General features: G+C 44.0%; 2 protein-coding genes across 3 annotated transcripts; both read left to right on the top strand.

The window, feature by feature from the left end:
• The first annotated feature begins 4,488 nt into the window (after positions 1-4,488).
• Positions 4,489-15,306, top strand: zgc:66447 (SLAIN motif-containing protein-like). 2 transcript variants are annotated; one of them, XM_053428904.1, is made up of 9 exons: positions 4,489-4,768; positions 5,580-6,238; positions 8,848-8,984; positions 10,255-10,380; positions 12,123-12,263; positions 12,474-12,803; positions 12,940-13,083; positions 13,901-14,198; positions 14,282-15,306. In XM_053428904.1, exons 2-9 carry the CDS (start codon positions 5,589-5,591, stop codon positions 14,334-14,336), a joined length of 1,881 nt encoding a protein of 626 aa, XP_053284879.1. In that variant the 5' UTR covers positions 4,489-4,768; positions 5,580-5,588; the 3' UTR covers positions 14,337-15,306. The 2 variants fall into 2 exon arrangements, with proteins under 2 accessions (XP_053284879.1, XP_053284880.1); XM_053428905.1 differs by lacking the exon at positions 4,489-4,768 and adding an exon at positions 5,138-5,286.
• Positions 15,307-15,716: 410 nt separating this feature from the next.
• On the top strand, positions 15,717-22,358 carry znf711 (zinc finger protein 711). Its single transcript, XM_053428804.1, has 8 exons — positions 15,717-15,891; positions 16,906-16,987; positions 17,103-17,200; positions 17,652-18,503; positions 18,631-18,777; positions 18,892-19,080; positions 19,275-19,409; positions 19,503-22,358. Exons 3-8 carry the CDS (start codon positions 17,122-17,124, stop codon positions 20,681-20,683), a joined length of 2,583 nt encoding a protein of 860 aa, XP_053284779.1. The 5' UTR covers positions 15,717-15,891; positions 16,906-16,987; positions 17,103-17,121; the 3' UTR covers positions 20,684-22,358.
• The last annotated feature ends 3,736 nt before the right edge of the window (positions 22,359-26,094 follow it).

Here is a 26,094-nt window from a genome sequence, read left to right as displayed (position 1 = left end):
GAAGCGCAAATTTTGTGCCAGCCGCCGCCTGACTGTTCACACAGGGAGCCATCCAGGAGGATGTTAGATGCTGGCTTGCCTGTCCACGGGGCCACGGGTGGTAACATCAGCAAATGTCCCTACTATGTTGCTGAAATGAGGAGGTATTTATACATCTCTTTGTATGCATCATGCTGCTATGAGGAACTGTTGTGAGGTTGTAGTTGTTAAGGTTTGTTATTCTCTTTTTGTGCATCCAGCGGCGTCGAGTGGAACGGCATTTGCCGGTCAACTCGCCATGGCCTTACTCCGACACCCAACGGGACAGGTTCTGTTTGCGACTTGGATTGCTGCTCTGGCTGGATTCACTGCATGGTATCTGATGTGATCCCACCTCCAGCCTGTCATTCTGCTGCTGAGAGAGGGAGCGAGAGAGAGGGAGAGGGAGGAGAAACATTGAGGGAAGGCGAATAAGGAGATTGAGACCATTTCATAGTTTAATACAAACATTCTTTAGGGGTCCAAGCTAATTCAATATTGCACATTGCTAAAGAGGGAAGCTGACAGGAAATATACTTGATTTTATTGGACTATTAGCTCATCAACTCCATCCATCTCTCATGCTATGCCTTGATGTGTTGTTTCTCCACTTCCTTTGGACTATCCCTCCATTTTATGTCCCTTCAGAGTATCTGGTCGTACCTCAAAACCTTCTGGAGCTGTTTGCTGATATTGGCACAGAAGCACATTGTGTGAATACTTAGATTTTTTTTTTTTTTTTCAATTTTACGCGAAATGACTTTTTGATGCGACCCACTTAAAAACTGTAACTGGCTTTACAGCTGACAATGATGCACGTATATACAATACACTGTTACACATAAGTATCTACCATCGCTACAACTGTGTACCCATTTTCCATATTGTGTTGTGTATGACTGAAGGAAGTTTTCTCCTGTTAGTACAAAACATTTGTGTCGCTTGTACTGTATGCAGTGGAATTAATTTAAATGTTCACCCTGACACAGTGTGCTTGTTGCACACAGAGTATCAAAGGGGATGTGTTGATAGTAACATTTAAACCAGATGCTTTGCTTACCAGTGTTGTGCAAGTTCACTACTCTCATGAACAAGTTCAAAGTTCAGTTCATACAAGTAAACATGAATAGTTCACGTTCATAGTTCACCATTTAAATTCTGAACTAGTTCATATTTCAGTTCATTTCATAGTTTTAAGGTGGAAAGTGAGAATGAAAGACTTAACTTGTTAAAGAAAACCTTATCCATCACTACCCCTTGCCTTTACTGTCGGAATGTTTATCAGACAGTGTGTAAAAATCCCTCAGATAATAATAAGGTGCATTGGATCCAGTGTTGTGCAAGTTCACACCTCTCATGAACTAGTTCAAAGTTCAGTTCACACAAGTAAATATGAATAGTTCACGTTCATAATTCACCATTTAAATTCTGAAATAGTTCATAGTTCAGTTCATTTCATAGTTTAAGGTGGAAAGTGAGCCATTTTTGTAAGAGGCCAGAGCTGTTGTGTTGCAGGTATGGCCTGCCCCTTTAAGGAAAGTTTGTAGTGTGAGACGTAGTGCACCTGGGTATTGTGGGAAGAGACGTAAAAAGTGTGTTTATAACGAGAAGTGACGGACCACCTAGAGGTGATGCGAGTGTTGCTCCTGCTGTATATCCGAGAAATAAAGTGGCCGCATTCCAAGTAAAGAAACATCGCTTCCTCCTTCTTCACGGAGCGGTCCGGACGGCTGGTTACCGGGCAGACAGCGAGCCAAGATAACCCGTGAGCCGAGCTCCAGACTACGGCTCGGAGCCGAGACACTGGCCAAAGAAGAAAACACTTTGAATACGTTGCTTGTTTGGTGTGCATGTGTGTGTGCGATGAATCATGGGTAACGTAGTTCGAAGTCAAGTTACTTGGTTCAGGTTAGGCTACATCGCGGACATTTCACGGGCACTGAGCAACGACATGGTGCAAGCATTCGATTTAGACAGCGTCTCTCCTCAGGAGAAGGAAAACTTTCCGTAACGTTTTAGCTAGACCTCAGATAATATTGTAAAAGACTGGTAGTTAGGTTTATGTTCTGTTTGACTGCTATGTGTGAGACACCATGTCAATAAGTATTGGGATTTCCAGAGGGTCAGTGAACCAGTCGGGGTGGGGCAAGTGACAGTTCTAGACCAATGGCTGGAGAGTTACCTGGCATGACAGGCTCTCATTGGCTGATGAGTTGGCATGTCAAGGGTGAATGAGGAAGGGGAGTGAAGAACACAGTGGTGGATGATAGGAGTGTCGGAGTTTCAACAAGAAGTGTGTCGTGTTCGCTGGACTTTATTAAAGTTACACATAAAGAGAGAAGTTTCCTGTCGTCTATAAGCGAGGACGCTGAAATATGAACGTGTTCACCGTTCAAATTCATTATTTGTCATTGAGTTGCGTTCAGTTCACCGTTCTCACAAAAGTGAACGTGTTCAATGAACGCGTAATTTTGCGTTCGTTCATGCACAACACTGATTGGATCTCGGATGTAGTTGCTGAGTCTGCGTCTCTGCTTTCTCTTGCCATCTGTATATGAGACCGAGAGCTGTTGTGTTGCAGGTATGGCCTGCCCCTTTAAGGAAAGTTTGTAGTGTGTGACGTAGTGCACCAGGGTATTGTGGGAAAATACGCTAAAAGTGTGTTTATAAGGAGAAGTGACGGAGCACCTAGAGGTGATGCGAGTGTTGCTCCTGCTGTATATCCGAGAAATAAAGTGGCCGCATTCCAAGTAAAGAAACATCTCCTCCTCCTTCTTCACGGAGCGGTCCGGACGGCTGGTTACCGGCCAGACAGCGAGCCAAGATAACCAGTGACAGGGGCGGCTCCTGGTACAGGCGACATAGGAGACTGATTTATCATGACGTGACACATGCAATGTAAAACAATACATTAACGTCACACCATCACCCTCTAACCCCGGGACGCTCCGGAGGTAAAAGCGCTGTGAAAAGGGCTCCGCCTCCTTTCCTCGCCCATGGTAAATACTTTCGCTGTTCGCACCGGCAGCGTAGTGCCGGGAAGAAAGCGCCGCAGCCACACACACAAGCACATAATCTCCTGTGGGGGGGGGGGGGGGGGGGGGGGGGTGGCGGCTACAGGCTTGCGTAGGTCAGTCACCTGTGAAGACCAGCATCATTTACCCCTGAACCAGCGCGGAGAAATTATGATGAAATGTAATATACAAATTTTAAATATAAAATGAAATATACATTTTTTTTTATTAAATTAAATATATATTTTTTTAATTAAATTAAATGGGGGGAAAAAAACAAAAAAACTGCGCGCGCACATCCTGCGCAGAAGCCCATTGTGCACATTCTGCGCAGAAGGCCACTGCGCACATCCTGCGCAGAAGGCCACTTCGCACCTTCTGTGCAGAAGCCCATTGTGCACATTCTGCGCAGAAGTCTACTGCGCACATTCTGCGCAGAAGGCCACTTCGCACATTCTGTGCAGAAGCCCAGCGCGCACATCCTGCGCAGAAGGCCACTGCGCACATCCTGCGCAGAAGTCTACTGCGCACATCCTGCGCAGAAGGCCACTGCGCACATCCTGCGCAGAAGTCTACTGCAAAAAACAAAAAAAAGCTGCGCACGCAATTCCTGCGCAGAAGCCCAATGCGCAGGAATTGCGTGCGCAGCTTTTTTTGTTTTTTGTTTTTTTGTTTTAATTAAATTTTTTCCGGTTTTTATATTGAATTAATAGGGAAATCCAAAAATATAAAAGTAACTTTTAAGTAAGGCTGTCAAATATATATAGAAAAGTAGAAAATATTTTCTCTGAAGTGTGTATCAAAAGCAGCATATAGAATGAAACGGACACACACACCCAATAATTTGTCCGTTTTCTTATACTGTTTAGTTCCTCATGTGAATCAACAGGCGGAATGGCCTAGTCGGTTGAGATGCCGTTCTTCATAAGAAGGTCCCGAGTTCAAACCCTGCTCTCTCTCATCTTCTTGCCGGCAATGTACTAAACTCTTAAAATTGGCAGGACTCCAATCATATATTAATTGCAAAATATCTAATTAATTCATATAATTAATAACATATAAAAAAAGGAAAAAAATGTATTTAAATTATAGTAAAAAATAAACAATCTGCGCGCAGGATGTGCGCATTGGACTTCTGCGCAGGATGTGCGCAGTGAGCTTCTGGGCAGGATGTGCGCAATGGGCTTCTGCACAGGATGTGCGCAATGGGCTTCTGCAGGATGTGCGCAGTGAGCTTCTGCGCAGAATGTGCGCAGTGGGCTTCTGCGCAGGAAGCCCACTTTTTTTTAAATTTTTTTTATTTAATTTAATTTTTTTTATATTAAAATTAATTTAATTTAATGTAATTTTTTATTTTTTTGTTTTTGTTTTGTTTTATTTAATTTTATTTAAATACCCCCCCCCCCCCCCCCTGTAGAGAAGGGGGAGATGCTGCTGCAGGTCTGTTCCCCCAGCGTGCGTTGAGCACGTGCGTGCGTTTGTGTGTGTGTGTAACTCAAGTCCACCAACAAGCTATCATCAACGCTATTAGCGGCGCAGCGGCAGCGACAAGAGAGCATGGATTAGCCGACCAGGGAGGTCACATCCCCGGTGTGTTCCTGACATTCACCGCCCGGCTCTGGAGCCCTTTCGCCCGCTTGTAATTAGCGGCTTCACTCATGCGACCGCTGGAGCTCCGGGGAGTTTGAGCTCGGAACGGCGGGCAAGCTCGCTGGGACAACACGGCGCACTCACCGGTAGGACTCCTCTGGTAGCATATGCTAGCACAGTTTACACCAACCAGGCTATTCCAAACACACACGGGTGGTTTCGTTACTCCCAGTATAGCTGCTTAAAGTATCGATGCACAGCGTCTTCGTGGAGCTAGCTTGATGCTGAGTTAGCAGCCTCACGTCGCCATGTAAATAATAGAGTTAGTCTGCTGCCTTTTAGCTGTGCTACTGGAGTTTCCTGTGTGATAACAAGCGAACACATGTGATCGAACCCGAACATCCATGGTGGATTTTTGTTATTGTTGTTTTGTGCCCAGCTTAGAACCACAGGCGTACAAGACACCGCTTTATAGGAAGATAATTAAAAAAGAAAAACCAGAGTTTTGCAGCATCAACAACGATGCTAAACAAATAAACCACCCGACTTCTTTCCAGGATGTAGAAGCGGAGGCAGTCAAATCCAGCAACCATACTATTCTGTCAGCATCACAACATTTCTGGATTTTGAACAGACATTTTCTCAAGTCATCACAATAACCAGGGTAAACAGAAGAAGTGTGATTCTCCTTATAAACACAACCTGTTGTCCGGATGTTTGTAAACTAACCAACTTCCAGGTCCAGAGAATGGACTCCTGTTATCAGCTGTGCTACCGTATCTGTGTGTGGTTGAGTTGTCTTATTGCTGTCCCTTCAGTAGCATGATGGCGTTTAACTTGAAACCCAGGCTTCTTCTTTTCGTCACATCAAGCTTAGTCTAGCATGTTTTCTGTGTTGTAAATGATCCAGCTGCTCCTCATTGTGCATAAAATTAATTTTGCCATGTCCTCTTACAGAGTAGGAGGATGGTGGTCCCGGACAGTGGCAGTGTGGTCCCCCAGCCTGACACTGGCAGCCCCACTGGGCTCATGGAGAGCTCCAAGACCGGGTGCACGGAGGAAGTGGAGGGGGGCCAAGACCTGGCAGGGGTGGAGCTGGAGGAGGTCCGAAAGCTACAGGAGCTCGTCCGCAGGCTGGAGGTCCAGAATGAGACCCTGCGCACCAGGGGGAGCAATAAGGCCATCATCCACAGAGGGGCCAGCGACAACGGCAACGTCACAGCGGCCACCAACGTCAACGAGGGGCTGACCCACCCGTGCCTCAGCTTGGAGCAGATCGGTGAATTGGGCAGCGCAGACTTTGAGCTGTCACCCCCACAGGACAGCAACAGCAGCAGCGAGGAGATGTCGCCTCTACCTGTGACCAACAGGCTGGAAGAAGAGGAGGATGAAGACGAGGACCGGGGTCTGTGTGGGGGGTTTCTCACCTTGACCTACAGCAACGGAGCGGGGGATACCCAAGGGCAAAGTCAGACACCAGAGAGCCCCTCTAAGGAAAGCTATGAGTCAGAGACACTTGCAGAAAGCGAAACAGGGGTGGACCAAACTGGACTGGATGAGGTGGACGTCCTGGATTTGGAGGATGAGTGCGCAGCAGTAGAGGATGAGGACAGCTGGTACGTTTCATCAGCTGCACTATGCATCCCTTTAATACTCTTGTTACCTAACGTATAGTTAAAGAACACCTGGTTAGAGCAAATGTAATGTATTACACCGTTGTATAGAAGTAGATTTCTGATGATGCCACATTTAATTTAAGGTTCCCTGTTAAGATCTTACAGGAGCCCCTTTAGCCAGATGAGTCGGATGAGCATTTAATTTTAACCTCTGATTTTTAAGAGCATCACTCCCCTGGAGCGCAGTGAGTATGTGCTGTGGCATTAGGGTATTTAGATAAAAAATTAGACGCAACTCTGGGCTGACACAGAAATAGCTTTTTCTCCCTCTACACAGGAACAAGGTGTTTTTTGCTTTACGGTGGCAAACAAGGATGTGGTATAGAGTGCTAGTGAAGGAGGAGTGTGAGAGAAGAAGAGGGGATGTGGAGGAGACAAAAGAAATGGCGGTTTCAGAAGGAGTTGTCGTGACTACGAGAGGGATCAGCTGCTCCTCTCTTGCGTCCTGCCTGGACGGTTTGACCCATCTGCTCTAAAGAAGTTTCTTCTTAATAATAGTTACATTTATAATTATTACAAGCGGACGTGATATAGATCTGCAAACCATAAGCCTTGTTACATAATGTACTAAAGATTAACATAGTTGAATCTGAATGAGCTCATTCCTGAATGCAGGTCAGGTTAAAGCTTGAAAAAAAAAACACTGTTGTTTTGAAACAACATGAGCTTTTCTCAGTTCCTGTAACGTGACCATTGTAATCACATTAAGGAACACAAACAGAAAGTTAATTATTAATAATATCCGTTCTATCTTCATGTTTATGATCAGACCGGCCATATTTGTTTATGCTGTGGGCGTTGCTTTGCCTAAAACAGGCACCATACTGTGTCGGCTACTTACGCAGCTCAGCCAGGAAGCTTAACAGCCAGACCATTCATGACTTATTTTTTCCAATTTCACATCATTAGCCATACCATGTGTGCTTTGCGAGGTTATCATAGCCCAAACATCCAATAATCCCTTCCAACAACATAATCTGATCTGCTCTGGGCAGGATGCTGCCACATGGCTAAACGGCTTTGGGTGGGATTGCACAGCATGTGATCTGAGGGCCTCCCCGTATGACCCGTGTGACCAGACCGCGGCAGGCACCGAAACAGTGGCAGCAACTGCTGGTTTTCTAGTTACAGGTTTCTGGATTCGTAGATTTGGGTAGAAGAGTATAATTAGAGGATCTAAGATCAGAAACATCAGGTGGTGTTCCCACACTTGATCTCAACTGTATGAGATCAGACATGCAGTGTCTCCTCCCGTAAATATTTGTTATAGTAGCTATAGGGTTAAGTTTAAGGTTGTTAGTATTACTATATTGTTTACTATATTGTTTCTAGTATAATCTCAGCCCCTCACAGGACATATGTTTCTACAAGGTCTGGTATAATTTGTAGGTGTAACAGTGATATTTTTGGAACTATGGTTAAAACTATGTGAACTTATGTGAATGGCATCAGCCGCGTCCCAACCTGGAATCAAAACTGTGGTGTGACTGCATCAAACCCAGGTGCAGAACATGAATCATTATTCCTCATCCAACACAGGATTAGTGTATGAAAGAGGCAGCTCTCTCCCCCCACACACAGAGTAGCTGTGTTTTTGTGACCTGAATATTGCTGTCTATATTTGTGCTCATTCCCTGTGGGAAATGGCCCCCTTTGTGTTTGGCCGATGGGAATATTATTTGTGGTTGAATGGTGCAGAACCGGTCACTCGGGGTCCTTTCCGTGTATGGAACTCAAAAGGATCCGCCCACGTGACCGACTCTTCAAAAGCACTGCGGTGAACTTAATGGCTGTTCCCTCCTGCTGGGGAAACACTGGACAGATTGCAGGCAAAGCGTCGCTTTCAGATGGTGATGGGGTTTGATGGCACGCGGGCCGCTTCTCAGGTGTGACTGAAGATTTTCTCTGATAGCGGAAAGTAATGCCCAGTGACAGCTGCACGTATAAGAACTTGCATTTCAAATATTCAGTCGTTTTTTAATACAATAACTTCCTTGGGTTTGAGATTTTCACATAGTTTTTCATTGAACTTGTCCACCATTATTTTAATAAGATGCCAGCATTGGTAGCTGTAGATTGAGGATAAGACCAGGTCGGACAGGAGGCTGTGATAAGGATGTTCAAAGATGTATTACTTACTTCAAATATTTGCTCACTCATAACATCACTGACTTTTAACAGAACAGCCTGGTTGTTTGTTTGGTGGGAGATGTTACTGTGCTGTAGCCACAAGAACATTCAGTGTTTGGGCGTAACTTTCTGCCTGTGCTCAGTCAAGTGTGTGTCACATTGTGCAAAACAAATCATACTTTGCATGGCATGTTCAGTGCCATTAAGCACATACTCCGCCCTCCTGTGGTTCACACTAATCTCTCGCTTGTCCTCAACCAAGTTATAAGCTCTGCACTTACTGACACCTATGACATGCATGTTTCACAAAGAAATAAAGCAGGCTTTCTGCTTCAGCCTTTAATGCACCTTGTTTTCTTGTATCATCTTTGTATTAATAGTAATAATAAGGTTTCTTCTTTTCTGCCCTCTCACCTCAGGTTATATGTGTCTCCTAAAAAGCAAGTAGCAGATGCGTGTCCAGAGTCTTCATTGAAATGGTGTCGGCAGGCTTTCGACCATCGCAGCCCAGAGACAGAGAAGGCGTGTCGGATCCTGATCAACCGCTTGGATCAGAGTATGAGTTTACCAAACATATGTGTATTTTTTTGCATGAAAATGGAATGCCCCAAACAGAGTAATTATTTATCTGTGTTTTAAATAATTTCCTATGGAAACCCTTAGATGAGCGATAACCACTTTTTAAATTAGCATACATTCGTAACTGAAGTCATCCGAGTCACAAGTTGCTTCCTTGGCGACTTTTGACCCAAATCCGGTTTAAGGTTACTAATTCAGCATCTCATTCTTCCGCTCTTCATGTGGCTGTGCTGATTTTGTATTTACAGTTCACCTCCACTGTGCATGTGCATGCATTCGTATGCGTGCAAGTCGACAATGCTCGCGCACCACTGTGAAAGTTTGCATAGTGTGTACGTGTCCGTGTGGACAGAAGTTTGTGTCTGATCCAACAGGCGCCATTTATTATTAATCCCGCTCGCAGCTCCTACCTCCTGCACACTGCAAAAGCTGAACAGCAAAGTTATTCACACCAGGGCTGAATGACTACGTGAAGTCACAGGCCGGGTTGAATTACCTTCTCCTCCCTCTGGGTCAGCTCTCCTTTTTAAAACGGTAGCACTGGGTCATGAAACTGCCAGTTGACGTGCAGCTGGTTTCAGTCTAACTGCAGAAACTAAAAGGTTGGCAAAAGGTGAATGAAAAGTTAAAAATACTTTGTTTCAATTGAAACTTATTATTTTTTTACTTACTGTTTCCAGGGAAATGTTTCAACAGTTTTTCTCAAAGTTCTTGAGTCAAGTTAAATTGACATTTAGACCCAAAATCCAACTGTCTACATATTGTATAAGTGTATAATATTATTCTGTACTCATCTAATATCATATACACTTATCCATACCTCTTTTTCTTAATGTCTCTCTATAGCTGTTTCAGACATATTTCTGGAAGATGTCAGGAAAATTGGTTCACAGTTGTTCACAACAACAAGAAAATGTGTGTAGATCATACAGGAGGCAGAACATAACGTATACGTTCAGCTCTGAGGTCACATGTTTTTGTTAACAGCACATTAGCACTAGCATCCACCCTGATTAACAAAAGTGTTTGATGCTGTCTTTCTAAGTTGACATCTTCGTATGCGTCTTCCTTAGTTATTTGTGTTTATTTTCTTTGCTCAGTTTTGTGTCGTGTTAGAGACTGTCGGATGCAGCTGCCTCTGACATACGCTTTCACACATACAGCCCCTCCAGAAAATGTCAGAGCAGCTCATGTCATCAAGTGTGTAGATTCTCCCAAACTGTCTGACATTTCTCTCGTGTCCCCAGCTACGTCTCGATGGAGGAACATGTACAGCAGCCCAGCAGCTGAGGCAGGCTCGGCAGGATCAGGCCTGATCTCTCCTGGGTACCACAAATCAACTAACAAATCCCTACTAACCTGTGGCAGCTCAGGTATGGCATGATATTAACACACTGCTCCTTATTTTCTGCTCCACACAACAAAGGGATTGACGTCTGTTATTGTAAAGATGTAGGTCAGTTGATTCCGTGTGCGTGTGCACTAATGCATCAGCACTGGGATCTCTGCTTATCTTACTGGGAGTATTTAAAGCATTTTCGCATGTTTTATTATGTAGCACATATTCGGTACATTATAAAAAAACATTTCCCAAAGGTAGCCATTTTTTGTTTATTTTGTTATTATTGTGCTAAAATCACCAATAAAGCAATATATTCCAGTGAACATTATTAAACTAATTCGCTGTCTGCTGAACAGCAGCGAATTCAGGAGTTAGATCAGACAACAAAGAACAATATGTAAATACAGATGTTCTGAATAGGCAAATGTGTATTTAGTTCCCTCTTGCATAAAGGTTGCTGTTAACTCTGTAGTGCGTTCCTACTACTGTACACAAATCAACAAAAAAAATTCAGTAGAGCGCCTACTTCTGCAACAGTCCCATTAAATTGTTGGACACATTTTAATGGGTTCTTTCCGGACCATAATCTGTACAGTATTTTTTGCTGTAACCCTGCTAACAAACAGACAAACCAACGCAGATAAAAACATATTCTCCTTGGTGGAAGTAAACAAATATAACCAGACATAATGTTCACTGTTATTGATTGTTTACCTCAAGCATGTCAACTTATCTTGAATTGAAGTATTGATCTACTTTGGAAGATGGTCAGTTATGATGTAAAGTATATGTGGTTTATTCTTTTTTGGGGGGGGGGGGGGGGGGCACTGTTGTACTGCAGGTCTGTGGTGATTCTAACCTGTGTGAAGTAAAATGTATCATGTTGGTGCTTTTGACTTTGTTGTGGGGATTGTGTGTTACCGTCACTTTGCACTCTTGTTATTCCTCCCGTTGCCTCACAACACCTGACACCTCTTAATGTTGTTGAGAAAACCCTGTGAATAACAAATCTTTGCATGGATGTGTACATGCTTGGCTTGTGGGCAGAGGCCAAATCTAATCCCAGACTTTTTATATAACCAAGTGCCCTCCAGATGATGCTGTCACTTCCTGTTTGCCTCCAAGTGTTGGGCCTGTGTCCGACAGACACGTCTGGCGGGGGACGCTTGCACACAGCTTTTTCTGGGCAACATAGTCATCACCAGACAGTCCTTTCCAGACTGATGCTGCTGGAACAGGCTGGAGGGTATTTGGTTTGCAGAGAGATGTTGTTTAACATGAAAAATGTGTTTGTTAAACAGAGCTGTCGTCTTAATTTATATCCTAGATTCTTAAATGTTAGCAGGGTCCGTCCAATGCCTAATGTTTTATACAGGCAGCACTGCGTGTGCTCTGTCAGGGTGAGTTAGAGTGCACCTCGGACTCCAATCTGAGCCCGATGTTGAAGACATTGACTGAGGTGTTGACAGAGATTACTCAGACATGCGTTGATTCTTCATTATTTGAAACTTAAGATAAACTGTTATTTGTGTCATAAATATATATGTGTGTATATATATGACACAAATAACAGTTTATCTTACCATGTCCCTGACTGGCATGGTTATTGCTTGTTTTCCTTGATTACAAACATGTGCAGTTTAAGAAAATCCAGCAATGAATATAAGGCATCTTTCTTTCTTACCAACAGAGTAGCGGAACATGTGTTCAATGTTACTGTCAATGATGAGTGAGATGCAGCTTGATGTAACAGGCATCCCACTGTGCTTGCAGGTGTCACAAGCATGCAGTCAGCCCTGAGCTCCCAGTCTTCTATAGACAGTGAGCTGAGCACATCAGATGACTCCATCTCTATGGGCTACAAGCTGCAGGATCTCACTGATGTCCAGATCATGGCTCGTCTACAGGAAGAGAGTGAGTAGAGGTGTGACATGGTGTGCAGGACCATGTGACACCCTTGTTCCCAAACTTTAGAGGGCAGAGGGTTGTAAATCGGTGATGTAAGAAACTAGCACAGGCGGTGTCAGTGCAAAGATTTCCGTACACCTCGGTAGGTCAGAGGTCGAGCATGAATCTGTATGTCAATGCGGTTTTCCCTTTTTGACTTTCTAACTCTTCTGTCAGGTCTCAGGCAGGATTATGCTTCCACATCAGCGACTGCATCACGCCGCAGCTCCACAGCATCTCTTCAGTCCTTGCGCCGGGCCGGCACCTACAGCGATCAAGAATTTGACACTTACAGCCTGGAAGACGAGGAGGATGAGTTCTGCTCCATTCCACAGAGACGGCATCACTTCACCCCCTCGCCCTTAGGTTCCCCCCGGTGCCTGTCCCCCTCCACCTCCAACCACGGTCAGGAATACAGCAGCCGACTCGGCGCCCCACGCTCCAGAACACCAAGACGATCTCTCCAGGGCCCCAGTGCAGAGCTGATTAAATTTGCCAAGAGTGAAGGTAGGGAATAAACCGGAATAGTTCACAGCAACCTATGCTGGGAAGATTAGAATGACGATCCAAGAGATTGTTGTTGTACCAAAGGTGTGACTATGTGTGTTCTGTTGTTAAATGTGTTGTATATGTGTGGTTCCAGAGGAGTTGAGACACAGCATGCCTAATCTGGCCCCCCGCACCAGCCTACGTTCCCTGGAAGCAGTCAGAAACAGCCGCAGCATGGAGGCTAACCTCCAGAGCTCTGGCAACCGCATGTCCCACCTGACTCAATCCCCTTCCACAGGTAACCCTGCCCTCCTAATGGCACCTGTATTTGTCTTGCCCTCTGTATAGTGTCACTTCTTTCCTTCCACATTACCTCCTCTTAACCTCTGCATGACCACAGGTGTAAAGTTTGTCTGATACGACAAGGTGATTCTTCTTAAAGGTAGGATTTGGAATAAAGTAGTGCTACGAAACAATTTAATTATTATGTTTAGGTTCCTGTTCCCTTATGTTGAAACACACACAAGGATGAGGATGCACATGATCTTATATGCATTATTGTCACACATTTGCTTTTTTACAATACTGCTTTGATAGCCATTAGGGGCAATATAGGCATTTTATATGTACTCCTGCCATGAAGGTTACATTCCATGTGTACTGTATCTGATCTCACTACATGTATAGACTATGGTGATAAAGTGGCCTATCAGCTTTGGCAGGGTAATGTATTCTTCTAATGCCACCTCTTAAAGTAAACTTTATAGGGCCATTGTTTCCCTTTAATTACATGGAGTTTATGGGCCATTGTTGGTAGACCATCGAAAGATCTATAAAGTTAATGCCATCCTCAGCAGGCAGAACGCCTGCCCTCTATATGTACCTGTCTCTGCTCAAGATTTATCCTTGATAATCCAGCAATGATATTCCTAAACCTGTCCAAATAAATAATAAACCTTTCATATAGCACTTTTCTTTTGATATACAAGTAACACCAGACTGAAAAATAAATCGGATTTAGATTTCAATTATATGATTCACTTATCTTTCTTGTCTTAAAGTAGCAATCAGGATTGAGAGCCAATTAAACAGTTTGTGCCATCCTTCCACTTAAGGTACGGGTGGTAGTCGAATGCGTGGCAATGGCCAGTCTCCACTCTCCCTGCGGACTCCAGTTAAAGCCGTCAGTCCAGTAGGCCCCATGGGAGCCAGCCGTCAGCCTCCACGAGGTCTGCCTGTCATCCAAGGACCGCATGCGGGAGGGGGCCGCAGGGTCCAGTCCCCGGGCTCAGCCAATGGCAGAGCCTACGTACCTGGGAGAGCCTCAACCGGGACTGGGAGGTCTGCTGTGGGCCAAGGACAGGCTGGGCCAACCGCATCCACCAGGAGTAAACTGTCACAGCCAACCAGAAGGTGAACTTCATATATTAAGGACTACAGCGAAACAAATGGCAAATAACTCTTACCTAAACTAACACTGCTTTTTTTATATATAGGACTTTGGGGGTGACGAGACTATCAGATGAATCTTGGAAAGATGGCTGCTACTGAGTCGGATCGGTGATGAAGGATGTTCACTGCTGCAGTCTTCACCTAACCTCTCCCCATTACCTCTCAGAATATAACAAAAACACAGCCACTGATTCCGCACCAGTGTCTTACAACCTTCCCCCATTCTGGACTGGAGAACTGGGCTGCACTGGATTCATAGTTGAAACTCATCAATTTCTCTCGCATGCAATTTTTGTCAACCCACACACACACACACAGAGGACGTGTAGGCAGACAAAAAAGGCACACATGCTTCCTCCACTTGTTATACGGACCAACTCTGAGCTTCCAGAAGATTTGTTTGTGTCAATTTTACTTATTTTTCTATGGTAACCGTGAGAAACTGCTGGAATATAAATGGTTTTAATTATTGTTCTTTAGATGTAATTGCTATGAAGACAATTCAAATGAAGTTATTGCTGGTTTGTTCATTTTTTTGTGAATTCCTACTAGATGAAGGTGCTGAGTGTTGCATGCTTGGTTTGTTTTTCCCTTATACCTCCAGCCTTTGCCATCGTCATGTAACTGCTATTTGACAAATCTTCCACGTGTCCCATGATGATCTGTGTGGATTTTTTTTGAATGTTTGAGTGGTTCAAAGTGAAGTAATCGTATGTTTGTGTTGTATTAGTGTTTTGCTCTTTGCTAACACGGCAATGCAACTCCTCAACAACACTGTCCTCATGAATATATATTTAAAAAAAGAAAAGTGTGCCAATGTGCATTTCAGCTGCAAAATTTTCTAATTCCAGAAGTAATACAGAGTCATTGAAGGTAATGTTAACGTACTGTTTTCCAGGCATTTCTACTGCATATCTAGAGGTGTGTCTGCTTTTGGATACCACTGTAACAAAGAAGTTTATGCACGAAGGCCGTGTGCCTTACACAGCTATGCACCCTCTTGCAGAGTGCCTCTGACAATTAGGAGCTGCAATTAAAAGAAATAATAAAGTCTAACCTGAACCTTTAAGAGCGTCTCTGCTTATTTTTAATCCATGCATGCCAAGCCTATGACTGTTTGCAAAGTGCTAATTGATAATATTATGCAGAGCATCCACCGAATAGGCAGCAGCATCATCTGCTGTTTATTTCCTGGCTGCGACCAAACGCTTCATAAATGGGAATTTGACGTCTCCCACCCCTTGTGACAAAATGGCCTACAGGCCTCATCTGCGCAAACAAAGTGTGAGCGCGCAGTCTGCAATCACATCACATTATTTTTTATTTCTTTATGTGACACCGTTCCAGCATTGTGTTTGTGCGGGTGATAAATATGTCCCGGCTGAGTGACTGGGTGCGTTAATGTAACTCTGCTCTCCTATGCATGACGCAAATAGTAAAGGATCAGCGGTAAACGAGGCCACGCATTGTCTGCCCCCCGCCCTCCCTCTGCTTGTCAGGAAGCAAGCTGATTGGCCGAGGCCTAGCAAAGAGTGGCCGGGGATCCAAAACTGCAGGCCGCACTTAGCTTACCGTCTAAAATAAACCAAAACAATAACAGACAAATCTGAGGAGGGGGACAATCGCCGATAGAGTCGGAAGACGACGTTATCAGGTAAAATTATTTTGAATCGATCGGAGGGGCATGTGAAATAAGTCGCAAGGGCCCTGTCGGCCGCAGCGGGCCTCTTTCAGCCCTCTCGAAAACAACATGGAAGATAATGCGGCACAAGCTGCGCCGCCTAGCTTAGCAAGCTAGCTAGCCTGACGGTCCGCAGATGTCGCGCAGGTTACAGCGACACGCGCAAATAGCCTCACGAGGCATTTTGCATTGGTCACTTGTTGTGATGATTTCACCAGCGTGGCAACGTGTCGTGTTTTGATGACTAAAACAGTCAAATAACATCGGTTATCGCCTTTCATGGATTAGCCATAATGCTAAAACAAAATGGCGCTCAGGGGAACAGTGCTAGCCTGCTTGCTAGTTAGCTCCGGTGGAAGGAGGGCGGTAGCCGCCCTGGTCTGCATTGCATAACGACTGCGGTACTTTCATTGGCGGCCATAAACTCGGAGCATGTGTAGTTTTGCGTTCGGAATGAACAAGACTCTTTAAGAAGAGACGTAATGCGGCATAGTGTTAGATTTTATCCGAGAATAACACATCTGCGCAAACCAGGCAGACACAACATGACACCAGACCACTGCAGACATGACATGTTTGGCTCATTATGAACCGTAATGTGGCGACAGTGCACTTCCTCCCACTGAAACAAGCAGGACATATCATCCAGGAGCCGCTGCCTTTGAGCTCGTCCCCCGCACACTGAGCGGGACAGTCCTTTGTCTCAGCGTGTCTCCAGCCATCAGGCTCAACCAGCTCCAGGTGTAAAGCTACATGTCTGCAGGTTGAACCCCCCTGCAGTACTGCAGAGAGGCAATGGATGGAGCTAGTGGTCAATAACACAACTGCCACCCCCCTCGGGGGCCGCAGATAGGGTTTCTGTCGCCTGTATTTTATTCTGACAGAGGCCATTATTTGTGTTGACAGCAGTTCCCCTATCATATTCCTGAAACCATGTAGAAAGTTAGTTTTTATTGTCATTAATTCTTTGTTTTGTCTGTTTGTCAGAGGGATTGATTACCTTGATGGAAGAAGGCACAGCAGATATCCTATTGGTTTTATTTTAAGGGTTTTGTCATCAAATGTGAAGGTATGTATTCAATAGGGCACAATGTCAGAGGTTGAATTAACTTTCATTATCAGTAACACACACACTAACAAAAGTGAAAGCAACCATGTAACACGTGTACACTGTAAATTTTCAGTCTCTTTCCGAGTAAAGACATGGATCAAGGAGGAGGGGTGTTGGAACTGCACACTCAGGAGCTAAAGATGCCCCACGCTATGATCATGCAAGACTTTGGTAGGTGGTCAAGTAGGATAAGGTGACAATGATTGTATTACCAGAAACCCTTATTTTCCTCTTGCAGTCCAACACAAATGTCCCCATGAAATCTAAAGTTGAAAGCATGCGTAGAGGGACTATTTAACTATTTCCCACATTAGAGACCCTCCCTACATGTACTAATTGGCTTCATTTGGTCACACCTATTAAATCTACAGTCCAAATGTGATTTAGCGTCATTAACTGGCTGCATAATAAAGTTACAATAACATTACATGGTCAGTCTGACATACTCATTGCATACCAACAAGCTGATGATATTCACAATATCGAATACACGATATGTTACAAGATGCTTTGACATTTTAACTGTAGATTGAATGTTCAAAAAGCTGTGAACTGTGGTTTATTAATTATTTTGTTCTTGGGATCAGCTTATAATTTACCTGTCTCTTTCTTGTGCTTCCAGTTGCAGGCATGGGAGGTCTGGCTCACATTGACGGGGACCACATTGTGGTGTCTGTGCCTGAGGGTATGCTTCTCTCTGATGTGATGACGGATGAGGGCATCCTCCTGGAGCATGAGCTTGAGGTGGAAGGCCTGGAGACTCAGGTTGTTGAAGACCTAGAGACAGAGGTTGTTGAAGGACTGGAGACTGAAGTGGTGGAGAGCTTACACGCAGATGTAGAGGGCTTGGAGGTTGAAGACCTACAGACACATGTTGTTGAGCTGGAGGCTCATGTTGTTGACGGCCTTGAGGGAGAGGTGGAAGTCGAAGGTCTGGAAGCACATGTAGTGGAGGACCTGGAAACAGACGAAGATGTTGAGTGCCTAGAAGCTCATGTTGTTGAGGGCCTCGAGGAAGAGGTGGAGGTGGAGGGTTTAGAAGCCGAGGTTGTGGAGGGTCTGGAGGTAGATGTGGAAAGTTTGCAGTCTCAAGGGGTCGAGGCCCATGAAATGAACAGTGAAGACATGGTGTCCTCAGAACACAGTGTGATCATGCCTGAGAATATCCTGGGGACCGAGGTTGCAATAGAGGAAGATATGGACCCCCACCACCACCACGTCCTTACCTCAGGCCTCATCCGGAGCTCAAACCACCACCACGATGACATGCCAGACCAAGTGTTTGTGGCAGAGCTTCTGTCGGACCACCAGGACAACACCCTGGACCACCAGCTTGTGTCAGAAGGCTTGATGGTAACAGAGGACGGTTCAGAGACCATAATCCACCAACAGATGCCAACTGAGGCTGTTCCCCTGCAGACAGATGAGGACGATGATGCAAGAAGCAGCTCTGAGGATTACCTCATGATCTCCTGTAAGACCACTTTCTGCATGATAACACAATTTAGATTAATTAACACTATTCTTCTGTAATGTTGTGATTATTATTGGTATTATGTTATTTGGGCTAACGCGATGTTTGTATTCTTGTGTCACTGTAGTGGATGAGGTGGGAGAGAAGTTGGACATAGGAGACACTCCCCTTGAGATCAGCACTGAGGTAATGGAAGATAAGGAATGCAAAGAGGAAGATGAATCTGAAGTCATAAAAGTCTACATTTTTAAAGCTGAAGCAGATGACGATTTAGGCAAGTCGCTTTTAAATTTAGCAATTTTTCCAGTCTGCTGGCAACACATCATTTTATGACACAAGAGATTACCTGTAGATTTGTTCCCATTCAAAATGTTTTTCCCGTTTCCAGGTGGAACAGAGGTAATAACGGAGGATGACTACCAGAATGGCCATCCTGACCTTGAAGCTGCATCATCAGGCCGATTGGGGGTTGGCCGCGACAAGATGGTCTACATGGCGGTCAAGAACCATCTTAAAGAAGAAGATGATGATGATGATGATGATGACAGTGATGAGGATGATGATGATGATGACATCAGTATGTTCCTTTGTGAAAAAGCTTTCTGTTAATTTGTGACAACAACAACATATGTGTGCCTGTGCAGCAAAGATTGCAGCTTGGATTAATATCATGTTTAAAACATGACATTCTTTTCAAGAAATACATATTTGAAAATACAAATTTTGACAGGTGCTGCTTAGTGTAATGATGTTGCCCTTTCATGTCTGCAGATAATACCATTGATCAGGTAAAGAATGGGGCAGCTACACCATTTCTGCAAATCCGAGAGGGACTGGGCGTCAACCGTGCCCTTAAGCCCAAAGCTAAGAAAAAGAAGAAAGGAGACATTCGACAATGTCAGACTGGTATGGACAGCATATGACTATGATGTAATAATTCACAATGACAAAATGTGACAGAATTTTCTAAGCTGCATGCTGTTTTTTGACCTCTTCCAGCTGTTATCATTGGACCAGACGGCCTGCCTTTGACAGTCTATCCCTGTCACCTATGTGGAAAGAAGTTTCGCTCACGCGGCTTCTTAAAATGTCACATGAAGAATCACCCGGACCACCTGCAAAAGAAGAAGTACCAGTGTACAGACTGCGACTTTACCACCAACAAGAAGGTCAGTTTCCACAACCATTTGGAGAGTCACAAGCTGCTGAGTCACAACAGTGATCGCTCTCCTGAATACTCTGAGTACACGAGGCGCTACCATGAATCCAGCCCCCGGGGCTCTGACAAGCTCATCGTCAAGGACCGGGAGCCAAAACTGCATCAGTGCAAGTACTGCGATTATGAGACGGCTGAACAGGGCCTACTCAATCGTCACCTGCTTGCCGTGCACAGTAAGAACTTTGCACACGTTTGTGTCGAATGCGCAAAAGGCTTCCGCCATCCATCAGAGCTGAAGAAACACATGCGGACCCACACAGGAGAGAAGCCGTACCACTGCCCGCACTGCGACTTCCGCTGTGCAGACCAGTCCAATCTAAAGACTCATATTAAGAGCAAGCATGGTGCAGATCTGCCCTTCAAGTGCAGCCACTGTCCACAGGCCTATGCCGACGCTCGGGAACTCCAGCGTCACATAGAGATGGTGCAAGGCCACAAGACCCACCAGTGCCCGCACTGTGAGCACAAGAGCACCAACTCCAGTGACCTAAAACGACACATTATCTCCGTTCACACCAAGGACTTTCCGCATCAGTGCGATGTGTGTGAGAAAGGCTTTCACCGGCCCTCTGAGCTGAAGAAACACGCAGAGACACACAAGGGCAACAAGGTGCACCAGTGCCGGCATTGTAACTTCAACGCTTCCGATACCTTCACCCTAAGCCGCCATATTCTGTCCTTGCATACGAAGGACCTCCCTTTTAAGTGCAAGCGCTGCCGGCGAGCCTACCGGCAGCCCGCCGAGCTGAAGAAGCACATGAAGACACACAGTGGTAGAAAGGTTTATCAGTGCCAGTATTGTGAATATAACAGTACGGACGCTTCTGGCTTCAAACGTCATGTCATCTCCATTCACACCAAGGACTACCCCCACCGCTGCGACTACTGCACTAAAGGCTTTAGGAGGCCTTCAGAGAAGAGCCAGCACATAGCCAGGCATCACAAAGACATGATGATGTAACGTCAGCACCCACACATACACACTCCTTTTTCCCGAATAAATCTGTGTCACACACCCAGAGATAATTTTAGTGTATTATCAAAGAAATGACTGATGCAGGCTGTTGATGAAGACAACAACATTATTATTGCCGTTTTGTGTTGAAATGGGTGTGACCCTCTTCCTCCAGAGGTGATGAAAGAACGTGTTTTAGATGAGGGGGCTGAGGTCTAAAAAACTGAGTGGGGACAACTGTAAATTGTGTTTCGTTGCAGAAAATCACTTATGAACATATATTCAGGGTTTCAAATGTCTATATTTTTATACCCACTCGGCTGAAATGCTGCAAGATGAGGACTTTGTCCTGTAAATCAGAAAGCGGTGCTTCGTGAACGTCATGCCAGTTCATCAGACCATGTGGACCGAGTACAGGGGACATTTGCCTCCACAGTGTCTATTTCCTCATCACCTAGCTTTTACTCTGACGTTTGTGTTCAGTGCCATATGGTCTTAAATGGACAGAGCTATTCATGATTCATAAATTCAGTGACAAACATTATGCACCTTGAATACAGAAATTTTATTAACTATCAATTGAACTTTTAATCATTTTGGATTCTTTTCCCAAGCCTGAACATTTGGAGTTTCAATAACGGAATAATGTATGATACAGGCTATATTCTCTTAAAAATGTGTTAAAAGATTAATCAGAAAATGTTCTGGTCTGAGAAGGAGAAAGGTTCAGTTGGTATTTTATTATAATATCCCTTTAGTGTACACAACACATTTCTGACACAGAAATGCTCTTATATCTGCCACTATGGTGCTGATAATTAACAGGCGTATTATCACGTGAACGTCACAGATGGATGGACTTTGCATCAGATATAAAAACCCTGAAGTAGTCGTATAACCGGCACTGTTAGTTGTGACGTTACCTATGCCACAGGTGTGATCTCTAAGCTAACCATTTGATCACAATCATGCCGTACATCTGTTGGTATTTATCTCTTAAGCACTGATGAACACAGCTAATAAAAAAAAAGTGATTTTTAACTCTCAAACATGCTGCACCAATACCATTCTCTCAGAGATTGTGTGTTTTGAGTCAGTAGAAAGCACTTTAACAATAACTGAATTTAATTATATGTATGGGGACTATACATACATATATATCTACACATATATATATGTATATACACATACACAGTGGGGCCCAGAGTTCTTGTCACCACTGTGTATCAACCCCACATGATAAAAAGTACACAGCTTTGTGAGTGGGTAAAGGTAAAGATTGTTTTTTGAGTATTGTCTTTAACAAAGTGGGCACGATCCATTACTGCATCAAAACTGATATGTCATTGAAAGCAGTGGGTGAACCAGTTATTGTTTTGTTCTATGGATAAGTGATTGGATTTTGTGTTTTGTTTGTGCTCACTAACAAGTTCTCCATACCCTAGTCCTACAGTCCCTAAATAACCCAACCCAGTCCCAAGCATCGGTTTACTCCCTCAAAGTCAGTGGTCATCATATTGGCATTAGTCGTAAAGTATGCACATATGCTGTCTCCATGAAATTAATTGTGGTATATATAAAAAATCCCTGAATTTTGTGTACCTTAGTCTATATTTTCTTTCAGTCTGATTGTGGATAAACTACTGGTGGGGAAGAACCAAAATAAACAATTATCTTTTTACCCTTTTTGTCGTTTGTCCTGCATAACACAATCAACTTGACATGACATCCTAAAAGCCTGTCATCAGATCAGGGTTGGTTGTAGCAGATCTGTTTCTTGTTCGGTTGGTACTTCTTCATTTCACAGGTATTCCAATTTATTCAGGGATCTGAAAGAATATCAAGTCGTCTTCGGTGCAAACCTGTTTCATATAGGACATCATGCAGCATTGTGGTCTTAACTGAAATAAAAATGGAACTTAAATCATTCCTAGACTACAACTTGTCATAGCAGAGGCCTGTTTATGGTTTAATGTCTGTCTATGAGTGTGTTTGTTCTTGTGGTAGCAGTTACTTTGTCAGTTTCAAGTTCACGTGAAGCCTTTCCCCAGTGCTAACAGCAAATGTCATTGAACATACAATAGGTCTATCCCAATCACATCTTGATGTCTCTAAGTAAATGTGATTCATAGTCCAGGTCCCAAATGTGTAAATGTTGACATACTGAAGCCTTCACCAAGTTGAAAATTGACAACATGACTTGTCTGGCATTTTTGCAACAGCCCTCAGTTACTCTTATATACTTACAGTACTTTACACTCAGTCCAAAATATCAGTAAGTGCTATAGTGATGAAAAAGGAACCATGTTAATGAAACCGGTCCACATTAAGCATATATTATAGAGAGGATGTGATTGGTTATGGGAGTGTCCTCTGTTGGAGAGAGAGGGCAAACACACAGACGGAGTCAGGAGGAATGTAAAGTCAACTGGTTTGATTAAAAAGTTGAAATCACTGTGAAGGTGATGTGTTCCTCATCTGTACTCAGTAGAGCTTTAAAATCCACATTTTTATACGAGACATAAAAGAAAAAAGGAAGTGGTCTTATAACCTAAATGATTTATTTTATTGTAGATCGAATTGTTAAACAGGGAAATCAAGATCTGCAAACGAGTCCCTGAAAAATACATGAAAAATGTGGAAAATAAAAACCCAAATCTAATGAGTTCTTCTCACAGACTGTTTACAACAATGGAAGATATGATGGCTGCCTAAAAACTACGCCAAATTGTCTACGCCTGATTGGCAACAGGTGGCTGGCTGCAGTATAGGTCATAAATCTAAACTCCTCCGTGTTAGTGGGTGGGACATGGATCAAACTAAAAACTCAAAATAAAAGTAAAATACATTTTTCTTCTGATGGTGTCTGTCTTTTCAGTTCGCTGTCATCACACTTGTGAATTTTCGAGTGCAAATTACTCCTCTGTTTAACTTTTAATTGATTCTCTGATGCTATAGAAATGGCGTGAAACTTCTAGATTGACAGCTTTTGGTCCAGCACTTGTATTGGCGGGAATATCCCTCTGTGGCTTCATCCTTTGATCACTACTGCGCAGATTCCAAAGGCGGAAGATGGTAGCATTCATGTCCCGGATTCAAAAACTGATACAGGTGAAGATATAACCTCCCGGGCCGAGATAATATAAAAGACACATCTTCACCCTCTTTGCACATAATGATTGGGAAGCAGCTCTTCAACACACTGTAGAAACATATACCTGTTAAGTCCCACTGAGACGTGCTGCAGACGGGTCGAGTTTCCACTTGTCACCTGTCATGAAAGATGTATGACTCATACTGAGGGAAATGAGGCCGTTCAGACAGGCTCACACGGGCCCCAGCACAGCCACCTGAGAAAACAGAAGCAACAGCCTGCTCATTTCTGTTGAGCCCATCCAGTGTTCATCTCATAAATCACTTAATGGCGCTGCCGTCAGCACAAACCGAAGAGGACACAGAGATCAATATGCAGACATATCCATGAGATCCTCACTAAGTAACCCCCTCTTTTTTCTCCCACTATATAATCCAACTCTTTAGTGTGAGTTGTGGCTCAGCTGGTTTTTCCCTCAACACTTTCACTTTTAGCAGCAGTAGGAGCAGCAGGTATATTTTCCCGCTTCCTGTCAGAGTTATGCTGAACTACTATATCTCTCCCAAGGGTTGCAGGACTCTGCTTGTGATCAGAGAAACATCAAACACACTCTCTCACTCTCTCTCTCTCTCTCTCACTCTCTCTCTCTCTCTCTCTCTCTCTCTCTCTCTCACACACACACACACACACACACCAAACAGCCTCCAAAGGCCATCACTGGGATGAGCATTGACAGACACACGCGGATAATCCAGCCATTGCAGAAGGTCAAACTAATTCATTAGATGCAGTCGTTTTGCCCACATTTCTGAGGATCAATGGTCTCTGGTGTGGATGTGATTAGAATGATGAAGCTGCCTGTTCAAACCTTGCTGATGTGCAGGGATTTTAAAACCGGTGAGTGAAAGGCAGGGTCAGTCAAACAAAACAAAAAAATAATAATTCAATCATTTTGAATCAGTGACACTGGGTTGAGATCTGGCAACAAACCCCCAAATATTTACACAGTTCTGCATCAGAGCACATTATTTTGGATATTAAGCTTTGGCCTGCTCACCATTCTGCTATTACGCAGCATATTTCCGACAAAGGAGCAGAAAATGGAGCTGGGACTGTGTCAGCAGTCCGTCTCATTGGCCGACACCTCTGCCATATCACCTCCAGATCCATGGCCCACATAACCAAAGTCGTCCAAACCAGATTGTCTGCGAAAAGGCTTTCTAATGGCGCGAGCCATCTGGAGGGGCCTCGGGGAAATCAGCACCAGACCGCTTCGAGATGGCAGAAACTGGCCTGGTGATTGGGCAGAGAGACGACTCTGTGGTGGGGTTAACCAAAGAAAAGGACACAGCGAGAGACAGAAAGCATAAGTAGCAGGCGGCCTGTCGATTCTTCATTGACAGCCACAAATAAAACAGAGGTTTCATTGATTAAATCAGTACAACCATTGAGTTCAGATGAATCAATATCCATGGCAACTCAGCAGATGGTCCACATCATGAAAACCATGTTGTGTTACTGAAAGCTCAAGAGGAAGCAGGTTGTGAGTTGTCTTTAGAATTTGATGTACTACATTTATTTCAAATGTAGTACATCTTTTGCTCTTGGTTTTACCGTTTGGCAAACTTACTGTTTCTTATTTGTGTTTTCTGGGTTTCCTGGAATGTTTTGTTTACTTTCTACACTCGGCTATATAGTAAATTAGGTCTCTACCTCAAAGTCATCCTGAGTTAAATTAAATGTTGAATTAATGATTTAGTCTTGTAAGAGAAAAAGTGTCCTCCTGAGTATTCACTAGATGTCACTGTTATCCCATCCTTCTTTAGGAGGCTCATCCACTGTGAGTGCTCCCACAAATAAAAGCAATAAAATTAAAACCATTCACCAGTCAGTGGCTGCGTTTTAATGAGTCTCCGGCAAATAAGAATTTGGCCTTGGTGTTTGTTTTTATTACACTCTTTATTCCATCAAGTCGCCACATTGAGAAATAATGAATGAGACCTGATGGAAGCACAGGTTTCCTTTCTGTTCTCTTACCATTTATAATAAAGACGTTTTTGACGTGATGTCAAAGGAAATATATGTGAAGAGTCCAGTTAGTAAGGCTTCTTTAAATAGATCCTGTGGCTTTATCTTCTGAGGCAATTTGGGGCAATTAACGTTTCAATACAACTTTGAGGGGGAAACTAAATTGCCCTGATTTCTTTAAGGAGATTCAATAAAGAGCTGCCAGTCTTCCACCGCTCCTTGAGGGACGCAGGCTGTTCTGACCTGGATCCCAGCAGAGGCGCGTCACGGCGTGTGGGCGGTGCTTACCGGGATG

The sequence above is a fragment of the Pleuronectes platessa genome, chromosome 8 (genome assembly GCF_947347685.1).
Source record: "Pleuronectes platessa chromosome 8, fPlePla1.1, whole genome shotgun sequence".
NCBI classification, from domain to species: domain Eukaryota; kingdom Metazoa; phylum Chordata; class Actinopteri; order Pleuronectiformes; family Pleuronectidae; genus Pleuronectes; species Pleuronectes platessa.
The sequence above is the reverse complement of the archived record's forward strand: the minus strand, read 5'-3'. Positions and strand labels throughout refer to the sequence as shown.